Source organism: Mustela nivalis, assembly GCF_964662115.1.
Source record: "Mustela nivalis genome assembly, chromosome: 1".
NCBI classification, from domain to species: Eukaryota; Metazoa; Chordata; class Mammalia; order Carnivora; family Mustelidae; genus Mustela; species Mustela nivalis.
The window spans coordinates 74,619,256-74,634,697 of NC_139020.1; the positions used below are offsets into that span (position 1 = coordinate 74,619,256).

At 36.1% G+C, this 15,442-nt stretch overlaps 1 protein-coding gene across 9 annotated transcripts in view; it reads left to right on the plus strand.

Moving 5' to 3' along the window:
* Positions 1–14,029, plus strand: part of RNF13 (ring finger protein 13) — a 199,343-nt gene extending 185,314 nt beyond the window's left edge. For all 9 annotated transcript variants that reach the window (XM_082682215.1, XM_082682214.1, XM_082682219.1 and 6 more), the window contains 2 exons: positions 12,276–12,356; positions 12,633–14,029. In XM_082682215.1, coding sequence (XP_082538341.1) covers positions 12,276–12,356; positions 12,633–12,997 — 446 coding nt within the window. In that variant the 3' untranslated portion in view covers positions 12,998–14,029. The remainder of the gene's footprint in view (positions 1–12,275; positions 12,357–12,632) is intronic.
* Positions 14,030–15,442: the final 1,413 nt, after the last annotated feature.

Below are 15,442 nucleotides of genomic sequence, written 5' to 3' on the forward strand. Positions count from 1 at the left end.
AAGGAACGATGTATTCTTACTGGATTTTATGTCTAAAGGGAAATCCACTAGAGGGGCGCCTGGATGGCTTAGAGAGTGGTGTCTCACTCTTGATCACAGCTCAGGTTTTGAACTCAGAGCTTTGAATATGAGCCCCATTTTGGGCTCTGCGCTGGGTGTCAGACTACTTTTAAGAAAAAGAGAGGTGTGGAAATGCAGTAGAAATCAGTGAATAATGTACATTGTATTACTTCTTCTCCCTGTATGAATCAATCCATTTTAGGAATTATAGAAAGCCCCAAAATTCCACTGGACTTACAAGTCATTTTCTTTCGTATAGGTGGTTCCCAAGTTTTTTTCTAGCACAGATTAATTTATGCAATTCATATCATACCTATAGTAATTAGAGGGGTAGGAGTATGTAACTAGTTCTTCTGAATCCCATAGCAATGTGGAACTTAGCAGTTAATTTTTAGGAGATCAGCAAAATAGTGTGGTGGAAAGAATACAAGATCTTGAACCCAAAGACTTGGTTTTATTCATGATTAGATGTATGACCTTGACACATAACCTTGACACTTAACCTCCCCCCCCGATATCACCTGCCCTAATAAGTGCCTAAGATGTTGGAAGAAAATAATGCAAAATCTTGACTTTTCAAGTACAATTTATCATAGACCGGGACTAAGTAAGGCTAGTCTCATGTTAACCATAGAATCTCTGAAATCTCATAGGCCAGGTTATATATTCAGAATGTCTTAAGTTCTGAAGAAAAAGAAATGCGTAGTTGGTATGTGACAGTATCTGCTTTGTGTTTTACTGGATGGTTATTCCTCCCAATTATTCAGAATCAATTGTTTTCTAACTGAAAATCACATCTATTTAGTGCTCTGTGTTATGGGAAATGCTTTTACATATATTGCCTCATTTGGCTTTATCCATGACATACCTTATGGCTTTTATTTAAAGATTTTCTTAAACATCTTTAATATTTTTATTTAAAAATGTGTTTCCCACCACATTTTCATAGGCTGATCATCCTGTGTGACTTTCGTCATTGAACATGTTGAGTAATTAACTGGTTACATGTTGGCCACAATCGGAAAGAAGCAATGAAACATTTACAAAGTTAGGTTACAGTTTCTGCCCTTGCAGGGGTAATAAAGGTACAGCATAGTGCAGAGATTCTCAACGTTTCTCTGCTTTCTGCTTTCATATACTTTACATATGCAATTCACTGCCATTAGTAGCTTCTCTTATATGCGTGTTTCTCCCTCCTGGCTGGTTGTAGGTTGAGTAGGCAGGCACTTGGGAGCACTGCTTATAATCAGTCATCAGTACTTTTAGTCTCCTCCTCCTGTAAAATAGGAATCTCCTTGCTGCCATATGTTTGGTCCACTGCTTATAATAATGGCAAACATTTGAGAGCTTTCTGTGTGCTAGGCACAGATCTGTGGGTTTTTTATCAGATTATTTTCTCCTTAGTTCTTGCCTCTTCCTAGCGAGCTATTTCCGGAGACCTCCAGGCTTTTATGTCCCACACAGACCTTTCTCATAAGCTTCAGTCCAGTCCCATCTCTCTAATTAATCCAAAGACCTTTCTGCCTGAAGACCTATACAGTCTTCAAATGTAACATGTCCAAAACTGTTTTTCCTACTGCATTAGCATATATTTGACCAGCCACTGTGTTTGGTGTTGGCAGTCGGAGCTCCTTGTCCATAATCAAATACAGCAAGAAAACCTCTATGGTTTATTCTGAGAATCACTTACATGTAAGAATAAAATCAAACGGGCACCTGGTGGCTCAGTCTGGTAGGCATCTGATTTTTTATTTTGGCTCAGGTCATGATCTCAGGGTTGTGAGAGCCCCATGTTGGGCTTGTGGAGCATGCTAAGATTCTCTCTCTCCCCCAACTTTGCCCTCCCCACCCCACTCCCAAACCAAACTTAGTACTTTAGAATAAGATCCTTATGGTCTGAGCCCAGCTTATCCCTAGCCTCATCCTGGTTCTCTTCCATGCATCTTAAATTCTAGCCAGATGAGCTACTTCCTGTGCCACGCACATATACCTCTGTATAGATTTTTTGGTCTTTCCTGCTTTGTTTATCTCTGAGTCCCCATTCTTCCTTTAGGGTCTGCTTTAGTACAGTTCATGGTGTTTAGCAGGCACTTATTCTGTATTTGCCAAGTAAATATCATTGTCTGTTATTATAATGGACATTTTAGAAGACTTATGGATCAGAAATGTGACCCCCATTCTCAAAGAATTTCTAATGCAATGGAAACAGGGCAAATGCAATTTACTTTTATACGTATTAAAATATATATATTAATATATATTCTTATGTATATTATTTACTTTAATATATATTATACATAATATATTTATTGTAAATATATACTTACATGGAAAGTATGGCTTTCCATCACAATATAATATTTTTTTAAAAAGATTTTATTAATTTATTTTTGAGAGAGAGCAAGCAAGCGAGCATGAGTTGGTTTGGGGAGGCAGAAGGAGAAGCAGATTTCCTGCTGGGCAGGGAGCCCTATGTGGGACTTTGATCTTAGGACCCTGAGATCATGACCTGAGCCAAAGGCAGAGGCTTAACGAACTGAGTCACCCAGGAGCCCACAACACAACACTTCTTATATTACAATAAAATGTATGGTCCAATGAGGAAAAGTAGATACTTTGTCTTTTCAGAGACAGTACATCTGACACACCTCAGTCTCAATGAGCTGCACATGTTGTTCAGGCTCTAATTAGTCTTTAGCAATAGTCACGCATTATTTTAGGATAAAATACACTCACAAAATACTGACCATCTCTTCAATATTTTGAATTAACTTATCCATTCTTAGTTTAAAAAAGAAATGACCAATTTGTAAATCTGTTTCCAGTACCTCGCCTGTTTTTATGTTCTGTATCCTAATAATGCCAAATGAAACAGAAGTTAAGCAAACAGCCATTACTTAAAATTGCATACATCATCTTTGCATTTCTCTTCATTCTTATTATTACTGTGTCATGCAAGCCTGTCCTGTTATTTGAACCTTGGGAGTGTCAAACAAGTCAGTCTGTGTCCAGGCTCGCTTCTACATCCCAGGCTTGGCTTCCTTCAGCACATTCATGAAGAACTGGTATGATGCTGTTTTCATACATAGTCATTGCTTTGCTTGAAAGCTTTCAATCGATCTCTACACCCTGAGAAGTCAGATCAGAATCTTCATCTTAGTACTTACAGCTTTTCATAATTTGCCTTCTCCATCCCCATCTAACCTTACTTTCCACTACTCCTTATCTCCAACCTTGTGTAACTTAGATTTTGTCATGTTTATTTCTTCTTTGCAAATACTTTTCAACTGTTGCTTTTCCAGTAGTATCTTTTCCTCCTTAGATTTTCTAAATTCAGGTTATTTTTAAGGTCTGACCCTGGTGCCTAAGAACCTTTCTCCAGTATCTGCTAGCATAGCAAATTCTTCCTTCTTATAGATCTTCTGATTGTCAGTAGATTAGATTACCACGTGCAAACATTATAATCCGGGTAGTACTTTTGTTGTCTTAAGAGTTGGCTGGCATATTCAACATTGGATTTGGACAGAAAAATCCGAGTATAGCTTTACTCCATCAGTCAGGATATACAGAATTTATCTACATTATATAAAAATGTCTAGCTATTCATACTTAGGTTTATATGATTAGGTCTTCCAGTGAGCAGCTGGACGTAGAGATCAAGATTTTCTGGGAATAACTGGGGTGTAGTTATTCATATATTCCTTCACTTAATACTTACTCAGCACTTTTACTGTGTGCGAGGCACCGTTCTAGGTGCTAAGGAAACTGCCATAAATTAAAAAAAAAAAAAAAATTCTGCCTATGTGGAGCTAGTGAGGGCAAATGGACAAACAAGAAGTCAAGTCACATAGCAGTTATGTGCAATAAAGAAAAACAAATGATGAGTGATGGGAGAGGGAATGGAATACTATTAGAAAAGACAGGAAATATGAGACTACTCATTTCATCATATTCTACCGTAACAAGATAAATTTTGTAACCGGTCTTTTCCTTTGCTCACACTTCTATTGGGATCTTAGTGTTCTCTTACCAGTTACATGCACTTTTTAGAAGGAAATTTTATGTATTATTTTTTTTATAGTCACTTTTGCTGCGTTGAGAGTTCTAATTAAATACTAGACCAATCTAGTCAACAAGCGTTAAGTATCTAGAAGTAATTCGGCTACATGCAAAAATAATGTAGGACCAGTGCATCTTCCACCTTATACCTCAAGGATAGCTGAAGCTGCTCAAGTTTTTTTTTTTTTTTTATTTCTTTTATATGAGAGGAAAGAAAAATAATTATTGGATTAAAACACACAAGTATTTAAGGACATACATAAATGTGAGTTTGTTGAAGTTGGCTCTCAAGGGTGTTGTACATCCTGATTTCCTAGGGGCCTGAAAAGAAATAATGAAAAAAGAGTAACAAAACCTTTTTAGTAGTAAAAGTATCAAAGTATTTTAAGTACTTGAGGTGTGGCACAATATTTATCATTATAAAATCCCTTTAACTTGGCTTTTTAAATTTCTCCTCTATTCAGAAAGATCTAAGGTCTAACAGTCTTTTACTTGCCTAATGCAATCAGGTCAGAACCAATAAAGACTAACACAGGGAAACCTTAGGTTTAAAAAGAAAATCACAGGGCACCTGGGTGGCTCAGTGGGTTAAGCCTCTGCCTTTGGCTCAGGTCATGATCCCAGGGTGCTTGGATGGCCCCGTATCGGGCTCTCTGCTCAGCAGGGAAATTGCTTCCTCCTCTCTCTTTCTGCCTGCCTCTCTGCCTACTTGTGATCTCTGCTTGTCAAATAAATAAATAAAATCTTAAAAAAAAAAAAAAAAGAAAAGAAAAGAAAATCACTCCAAGTAGAACTTGGCCAATGCTTGGATTTGAATTTTAAGCTTGTTCTATGGATTTATTTATGGCCTCTAAGGCAATCCTTTTTTATTCTTATTCTCAATTAGTGAAGTAATTCATGAATACATTTCCAAAAACTAAGTTGACAACATACTGCTCTTTTCTTCAGTGGAATCATTTGTTTCCTTAATTTGCATGCACTGTCATTTCATCATCTGAATACATAAGAAATATCTAACCTTTAATTAAACTTCTAGAATGTAGCTGCTATTTTTTAGCATCCTAGAAAGGGTTGTAAAAATATGAAACCATGGGAAAGAGAAATAAACTGTCTTTGTTCCTTCTCCATATGTGGCAATCTGAAGTTAGAAAGTGCTCTAGCTGATGAACTAGAAACACTTTAATTTCTAAGAAGTGGTAGCTTAAGAGTATTTCTTAACCTCTTATTCTTTTTACATTGTGAATCAAAGCAGATTATTTAAATGTTAAATTCTAAATAGATGTGCTAGAACACAGTACAGGCATAATGGTTAAGACCATGGATGGACTCTGGAGTGGAACAGACCTAGGCTGGACATCTGGAGCCCCGTTTACTGGCTATGTGACCTTGTACAAATATGTACATTTGTTGTAACACCTCAACAGATGGGAGCAATTAGTATTACAAAAATAAACCCTTACATAATAAAAATTAGTATTATTAAAATTCAGTCATTAGATATTTATAGATGAAAAAAGATTATCAAAATCATGAAGCAGCTTAGAAATATGTAGCTTTATAAATACTACACTTGAAGTTTCTAATAGCCCACAGTTTGACCTAGTTGTACTTTTGCTTTAAAATGTTTTAGCTATCATGAGATTTGACATCTAAAGAAAAAAGAGGCCTATTTGTTATGCATATTCTAGTTTATGCTAATAGTTTTGACAAAGTTTACGCATATATGTTGGAAAAAAATTTCCAATTTAATTACTGCAATTTCCTCATGGTTGTAAACACTATGGATTATTGAAAACATGTAGAACACTTCTGTGGTACTCACCACTCCAGTGAGTCACAGCACCAAACCATGAAAGTCTTAAGAGAACTTTCATAGGCTTTAGAATGTAGTAGAAATATTAACTTCAGGAAAGTTACAGTATTTTGGAAATACTTACCAACAAACAAAAAGAATTTGGCACTTGGAAGTTTTCCATAGGCCTAGTCTGTAGTCAGACCCACAGAAACCAGCACGTTGAGGCACTGGGACAAGCAGGAAACCGGTCAGTCAACCCTTGCACGGTTTACAGTGCCCTGGATACACAGTAACCTTAAATCTTCTTATTGTATTGATCTTCACTTGGCAGCTCTTTCAGAGGTGTTTGTGCTGATTAATACTTAAGTGATTTAAATACTGACTTAGCAATTTCTAGCACATATAAAATAATAGTGTTTTTAGTTTTCTTGCTTCTGAAGCAGCCAACTGCCTTATAGAGCTCTTCATTACTCATTACTGCCCTCAAAAATAGCTCTTCAATTGACGTTTCCTGAGTCATTCAGTTAATGTATTTCTCCAAGTCTGTAATCATAAAGACTGGTTACTATACACCATGTTTCTTGCCAGATGAAAAAGCCTTCTGTTTTCACTTAACATTCCTTCTACTAAGCATTTAAGGCTGTCTCTGTGGGAGCTGTCTCCCCTGCAGTATGTGAAGAAGCCAGATCCCAGAGTTATAAATGAGGAGGGAAAATGGGGTTTCATATTCGAAAATTTAAGTTACCAGGCCCTTTTATTTTATAGCTTAATCACGGAGACTTTCCAAGATAGGCCTAAAAAGCAGAAGATATGATTTTAGAGATTGGAAAAAAAAAAGCAAAAGCACATTTAAAGCCAAAGATGTAAAAGTAGAGCAATACTTTTCATAAATTATTTCTTTAATTCAGCAAATGAGACATGCTTTAATTTTAATAACTATATTTAACTACCTTTAATGTAACCTTAAAAGCAATTATTAGTTCCTTTGCTCAGGGGTTAAAAATAATCAAAGAACTCTCAAGCAAATCTGGTTTTAAAAATATTCTGTCCCTCTTGTCTCTTGATAAGAATTCTTGGGAACTGGTATGGAGGAGGGGAGAAGAGAAGATAAAATCAGTTTATTTGCAGGGGCACCTGGGTGGCTCAGTGGGTTAAAAAGCCTCTGCTTTCGGCTCGGGTCATGGTCCCAGGGTCCTGGGATCGAGCCCCACATCGGGCTCTCTGCTCAGCAGGGAGCCTGCTTCCCTCTCTCTATACCTGCCTCTCTGCCTGCTTGTGATCTCTGTCAAATAATAAATAAAATCTTTAAAAAAAATTAGTTTATTTGCTAGAAAGAGCTGTCATTGTTTTCTTCACTGTTGAAGTATGAAATAAGTGGCAAGGTAAGTTTCTCTACAAGAACAGTAATTTTGCTTTGAAGTTTATGAATCCAATGCTAACATCTTCCCTGGGCAAATTCTTTAATGTTTGTTATTATCTCTCATGAAACCTGTGTTTAGTTAGCCCTTGAATGTTCACTGTCTTTTACTTTGACAAAACCTATTCTAGCTGACTTTAAGCCTTAGACTATCTTGTTATTAAATTGAACAATTAAGCTCTCCATCAATTTGTATGCGCTAGAGCTAGATTCTCTCAAATTAGTCATATCTAGATATGACATTTTTTAAGTCCTCTCTAGACACTGGTTCCTCTTTCTATACCTAATGTTAAGTCCAAATGTTTTTGTTATAGCTAAATGCAGGTCTCCACTTAACTTCTGTTAGCTTGTTCATGACTGCAAGGCCATTGTAGCTGAAACTTGTGAAGGGGGGTGAGGCTTGTGTGAGAGGAGATGGGAGGAAGATGAAGGTCAGATATGTAGCTTTATGAAGGTCATGATAAGCTCGGATTATTTTAAGTGAGATAGGGAACTATCTAAATGAGATTGATATGATGTATTTAAAAAAATCACCCTGGCTGTTATGGAGGAAAAAAACCTACCATACGAGGCAAGAACAGAGAATGTAAACTAGAAGCTCTTCTAGTAATCCAGGCTACCAGATCAGAGTAATTGAGGAAATGAGAAAGGGACACATTCGGTATGCTTCACAGATAAAGTTTGTAGAACTTGGTGACAGATGGAATGGTGGCCCTAAGGGAAAGTGGCATGTCCAGACCCGATCAGCTATTCGTGCTACTGCAATGATGGCCTTACATCTGTGATTCCTATTCTGTGCCTTTGCTATATCTAGTGTTTAGGAGAGAAGCTAAGGAAGAACAGGTTCATAGAGGAAAAATCAAAGTTCTGTCCACTCATACAACATTCCTAGATTGTTGGGACTTTAAAGTGCATTCATGAAACTTTTCTAAAACATTATTCAAGTGACCGTGCCAGAAGCCTTCTAGACAGAAGCGTGTCCATGCTGTTTCAGATAAGTGACCCGAATCTCACCCTTCTGTAACTAAACACCTATGCAAAGTTGTTGCTTGACAAAGCCTGGAGAGGTTTTATATCAAGGTTTCCCAACTTCTGCACCATTGGCGTTTTAGATGGGGTAATTCTTTGAGGGGCTGTCCAGAGCACTGGAGTATGTTTAGCAGCATCCCTGGCCTACTAGATGCCAATAGTACCATCTCCTAGTTGTGACAACCAAAAATGTCTCCAGGTATCACCAAATGTCCCTAGGGGCTGGGGGGGCAGGCACAAAAATCTTCCCCAGTTAAGAACCACTAGTTTATACTAGGTAAAGCTTCCTAGCAATGGTGCTGGTAGAAATAAAACAAATGTTTACTGCTACTTATAAACCCTTTTATGTTACCGGAACCAATGCACAAATTGGTTATTTTAAAAATCTGCTCAAGTTGTAAACCATAAAGATAAATGCCTTAAATTTACCTTTAAGCGCTCAATAGTTATTTGATGTTGGACAATGATCCTGAGTATGAACCCACTGACTGGACTTCCAAGTTGTTATGGTACATGATGCATTTCCTACCATTTTTAGTTTTAGGCATTTTTAAGTGGGACAAAAATTAGATTCTGCTTTCACTCTTGCCTTTATAAACATAAATTTGTTCAATCTCTCCTGTACTTCATGTATTCTCATTTTGGCTGGAGAGGGGCTGGGGGAGCAACTAGCTTTTATTAAGTGTTCTTTCTTAATACAGTCAACCTAGCTATCAAATAAAACCAGTCTTTTACACTCACAGATCAAGGACTGCTGAATATTTAATTAAATTACATAATTACCCTGTGTAATACAAACAGATTCGGTGACCATTGCCACTGACTCTTTGTAAGTGTACAGTTCCTCTGATGTGACAGCAGCACGTGGGGATGTTAGAGAGCAGGCTCCTCCCCCAGCCTTCAGTGTACCATGTCAGTATTCCTTTCCAGCCAGTTTGCACCAAACACTATGTATTCAACTTGTGTTATTTCTTTTAATCCACAATCCTAAGATACAGATATATTAATATCTTTGTTTTCCCTTTGAGAATACTACACATGGAGATGTGTCTTGCAAAGCTAATCAATAAAATGATCAGGATGAAAATCCCCAACATTCTAACATATGCTTTACCATTTCATCACAAGTCCAAGGCTGGGGGGTTAATTCTCTACAAAGCACTAAGTCCCAGTCTAGTCCACAATCACAAACTGTACCTTTGAATCTTGACCCATCATCTTATAAAGAAAAGAAAGATCAGGGACTGTGAAGCATCGAGTCTACACATTTAGGACTTTTTAGGACTAACCCCAGTATTACCTGTATTAATTTCCTATTGCTGTGGTAACAAATTACTACAAACTTAGTGGCTTCGAACAACACATTTAACTTACGGCTCTGTGGGTTAGAAGTCTGACATAGGTCTCACTGGGCTAAAATCAAGATGTCATCAGGGCTGTCTTCTTTTCTGGAGGCTCTAGGGGAGAATCCACTTCCTTGCCTTTTCCAGCTTCTAGAGGCCACCACAGTCTTTGGCTTTTGACTTAGTTTCCCCTCCATCTTCAAAGCCAGTCACACTGTATCTCCCTGACCAGTCATCCATAGTCATATTCCCCTCTGACTCTGAGCTTTCCTGCCTCCCTCTCGTACTTTTTAGGACTCTTGTGATTATACAAGGCCCACCTAGAGAAATCAGGATAACCTTCCTACCTTAATAAAATGATGCTTAGAGCTTTCAGGCACAGCTCTGGACCAGTCTGTTCCTGTTCAGTTATATTAACTCTATCATTTTTTTCCCTGAAAAATGTGTAGCATTTTATAAGGAAATAAATCATGAGATATTTCACTTATTTAAAATCATTGGTGCCAACTGAATTAACACAAATTATATTGTAAAAGTCATTTGTAAGAAGTATTGGCTAAAAATGGCTACAGGAAGTTACTCATTTTAGGTCAGTGAGATGGTCAAATAAATGTCAGTGCACTTATACAAAATCAGTTAAGTTTGGCACAAATAATTTTTACAGGTACAATGATAGCCTTAAGAATATACTTAATACTGTTAGAATTTAACCTGATACTTTTAACTCTGCAGTTTAGCTTCTGTAATAGCTGTTTCCAATGATACTTTTCTCAGTAGCTGAATTTCCTTTAGATTTTATGCAGTGTGTGATGCATGTTTTGCACTTGTCTTTATTTTTAAAAATGATGCACCTGAGGACTCACAAATGGGAGTAAAATACAAGTAGAAGATCATAACATACTACTCTTTGCTGAAGATCTAAGTAATTCCAACAGGAAAGCAGTATGAAATTACTAAAAATCCAATGCTTAAAACTTAAGTTTGAATTTCCAAGAACAAAGCCAAGGACAGAGATGCAAGTGGTTTCTTTGGGAAATAATCTCCGGAAGCAAGAGGGAGGGAGTCAGGAGAGTGAGACAGGGAATGAAAAAACGAAGTGTATCTTACTGAGCTGATTATTGTGGACAGCTGGGTCTCTATCCCCCAGGGCCTCTATCCTCCAGAGCCCCACTGAGGAACCATGTGCCTCAGAACTGTCCCTTTGAAGACAGCTGGGGCCTTTATCCAACAGATTACCTCCTCGGTTGGTAACGATGTGTGTTTAGTGGGCACTTTTACAAAGTCATAACATTTTAAAGTTTGATTTGTAAGAGAAATCAGTGATGACTGATTTGCTTATTAAAATTGTCCTCAAAGTCGATGTAAATGGGCCAACTGTGTAATTACAGATAATTGCAGATATATTGGAGTCCTTTAGTCTTGAATAGTTTTAGATGCATATTATCAGTCTCAACAAATTCCACACACAAGGCTCTAAATTCGCAGCTTCTATCTGCTATAGAATGATTTGATACTCAGTACTGTAATAGCCAAATTCAAAACACTGAACAAAAAGTAATTTTCATGAAAGCTTTTTTTGGGGGACTCTTCCTGAATGTGCTATTTTAAATGACTAAAGGATGGTAAAGGGATTGTTTGGATTGAACTCTCATTCTATTCATATCAGAAATCCAGACTATTTCTGACCTGCCTTCCAAGGTGTTGTTACCCTGTGTGTGGGACAGGCAATGAATTGTCCTTTGTTCCCTGGGATTTTTAAGTTTTTACCTAATCTATACATTTAATGGAAAACACTGAATTGAAAGCAGTCACAGTGGTCACTGCCACCATTACCTCAACTTAAAAAGATGCTGTAGGACTGCCAATTCCTTTAAAACTATACTTGAATTCCAAAAAGAGCTATGAATGAATAATCCTTCATGATTTATAAAGGTGGTAAATTCAACAGTAAATTAAGAAGGCAATATTAATAAATACCACTTAGTGACCATCTCTGTGCCTGGCCCTTTATTTACTCACAAACCTGTAGAGAATCTTCTTAGAGATACCAAAACTGGATGACAAAGGCTAAGTAGCCTGCTAAAGCACCACAGAGCTAGTAAATGTTGGAATGAAGATTTTGAAGCCTAGTAGAGGTCTTATTCCAAATGTTTCTCCAATAACAAAAAAAAATTTGAGTATATCCTAATGTTTCCATTTTTACTTTAAAAACTACTGAGACTTTAGAGAAATCTAAATAGTGAAATTTTGTCGTCTTTGGCATAAAATATTTCAATACTAGCATACGAATAGTCATGTAAAACACTACTCCAGTTATGATTAATTCTTTTGTAAACTTAAACAAATTTGACATCCACTTTTAATTTCTTATTTTAGGTAAAAGGTTTATTATTTAAAACTTCAGGTTCCTGAACTTAAAGCAGCTCCCTGATCTGACAGAGAATAAGAAAAAAGTATCATTTACAGTTAGATCAATCAAAAGACATTTAAAATAATTGACTGAGGAAGACCTTAGAGCTGGAAAGAACACTTTTGTACATCTTTTAATTAATTTTATTTACTATTGTCACAGGAGATGAGTATGATGTATGTGCCATTTGTTTGGATGAATATGAAGACGGAGACAAGCTCAGAATCCTTCCTTGTTCCCATGGTATGAATAATTACATACTGTTTTGAATTTATGTGTAATTGATATGTAGGCTCAATATTAGAGAAGGAGACAAAATAGTTATTAGCATACTGTGAGCCAGGTCTTGTAGTAATTAGTGGTGTCATTAAAGGATGGAGGTATATTTATAAAAACTTACGAACTTTTCTTGTCCCTATACGATACATATAGAACAGGAATAAACATGGCAAGAAATTAATAATGTAATATTCTCAACCACAGTATGCTATCTAAAAGATGTGTATTTTGCTTTAACAGCTTACCACTGCAAGTGTGTAGATCCCTGGCTAACTAAAACCAAAAAAACCTGTCCCGTCTGCAAGCAAAAAGTTGTTCCTTCTCAAGGCGATTCAGACTCTGACACAGACAGTAGTCAAGAAGAAAATGAAGTGTCAGAACATACCCCTTTACTTAGACCTTTGGCTTCTGTCAGCACCCAGTCATTTGGGGCTTTGTCGGAATCCCGCTCACATCAGAACATGACAGAATCTTCAGACTATGAAGAAGATGACAATGAAGATACCGACAGTAGTGATGCAGAAAACGAAATTAATGCACATAGTGTTGTAGTTCAACTGCAGCCTAATGGTGAACGGGATTACAACATAGCAAATACTGTTTGACCTTCAGAGAGGGTGATTGGTTATTTCCTAATAAATGTTTATTTAGGTATACAATTTGATTTTTTTGCTCCCTTCAGAGATTCCTGTAGAGATAACTTATTTTTTAGTATTCTACAGTTTAATCAGATTACTGAAACAGGTTTTTTCTGATCTGGCATTTATCTGCAGGAGTGTACTTCATTTCACTGGTAACTAGTCATAGGCTGGTGCTCGAGCATCAAATCAACCCTTCTTCTGGAATGAAATATAGCCAAAATATTTTTAAAAATTCCTCAGTATAGCTCGCAATTAAGACCTAGATGCCAGTATGAAAATGTTTCGTGTTTTACATCCAAGGTGAGTGCTGTGGCCACCTAGCATGAGCTAAGCCAACTCCCATTCGCATAAAGTTTACCTAGAGTTATTGAGTTGGAATATATTTGTTCTGATATTTTCCTAAATTGCCATCACTCAGGAGAGGTGACAATTTAGCATTTTTCCTTGTATCAGCACCACAAAGAAACTCAAAGCTCTTTTTCCTTTCTATTCCCAAGCAGTCTTATCCTGATAGGAAGGGTCTGTACTAGTGCAGATTTTATAGGTTTCTTTTTTCCTCAAAGTTTTAAATACTATAGTGTTATGTATGAATTTGATTCATCAGCTAAAGTAAATGTCTCTGGACTTTACTTACTGAATTTCAGTATCCTTAAGGGTTTTGTGTTATGATCAAAGCAAAAAGAAAATGCTGTATAAAAATACCAAACTTCAGCAACTATTAATACTCAGATCATATACCTCTTAACAAAAAGCATCTTATGCTAATTAGCCCTGCTCAACTATGTACAGAGCAAATTGTTCAAGTATTGGATTTGAAAATAACTGCTTATGTTTAACAGAACTAATGATGTAAACAATGTATTATGAAAAGCTAAATTAAACATTGTAACTATGTAGAAAATATAGACTTATGTATAATCAAAATGCTGAGAATTTTTATATGGCATTGTATGAAGGGAGTTTGAATGTTAATAAACATGTTTCCCACTTTAAAAACTGGCAAAATATTTGTTCTACTGTACTATTACCCAGATTAGTTTCATTTATATGCACAATGCTGTAAAGGTATAATTAAGGGAATGTAGGTCAGATAAAACCACAACCTTAGAATTTTATACAAGGTAACTGACTGCTCACAACCAATTAGGTAATCTCTCTAAAATTAACACTGCAGCCAAAATCCCAGCAATAGTGTACATAGTGGTACTCTGCTGTAATTATAGTACATCCTTATAGTAGACCTCTATATAGCCTTTAAAGAACAAAGTATCTAGACAGAGCTATACTGACATGGGAATTTTTAGTCAACAAAAGCACATTAGAGAATAGTTAAGTACATGATATATAGTTGTCTTCTGTTATAAAAAGAGAAAAATGTATTTTTAAAAGAAATGTTAACAATACTGAGGAAGTTTTACTTTCTGAAAAAAAAATCTTATAATCCATCAAAAGAAAAAAAAGTTATTTCCACTTAGGAAAATAAAAGGTTGAATTCAATATCCACTGCCTGGTAAGTTGTTCCCTCCCCCAACCTCCTTTGAAAAATCACACAGAGGCCTGAGAAACAGATCATCAGTTTACTATGGTAGGGAAGCAGACTCTGGAATTGGATGTACTTACACACCCTAACTTTTGCAAACCTGGGTGGTCATCTGTACAATTTCATTTAACCTAAGGGAGGGTATGAGGACACTCAGTACCTGCCACATAAATATATGGTAATAGCTTTTTATAGTTGTTAAATAAACACCATACCTAAAACAATTTTTTTTAAAAGGGCAAAGTTAAAGGTCACTATAACATGTAGTAAATGTTGTATCCCCTCAGTCATCAATCTATAAATCAGATAAAGGACATGGGTTCCTTTTAAGTATTAGAAGTTTTTCTGAGGCAAAATTACCCCCCCCTTTTAAACTCCAAACTGCTAATTTTAGTTGTGTTAAAAAAAAAAAAAAAAAAGAACAGTAGATATATATATATATATATTGGTGTGTGTGTGTGTGTGTATGGTTGAAATCTCTTTTATTTCTTCGTGGTGTAACTATACAGCTTTTTAAATAGGACATTAAAATTAAAATCTAATTTTCATTAAGAAATTCTTTCCTAATTTAAAACTTTTCTGATATTAAAGTAGTCACATGGGAACTTACCCCAGAGATGAATTTATCTTGATATTTTGCCTTCAGAAACACCTATGTAAAATACATGTATATATTATACACTCTATGGATTTATACTATATGCAATCTGTTATTTAACGTTTGTTGTTGAGCATTTTCTCATGTTATTCAAGGACTATTTTTATTCTCTGGACATACAATAATTCATTCAACCCATAACCCTCAAAGTCAAATCTTACAGTTTCCCAAGTTGAGGTATTTTAAGTAATGTGATGTGATGTGATGACAT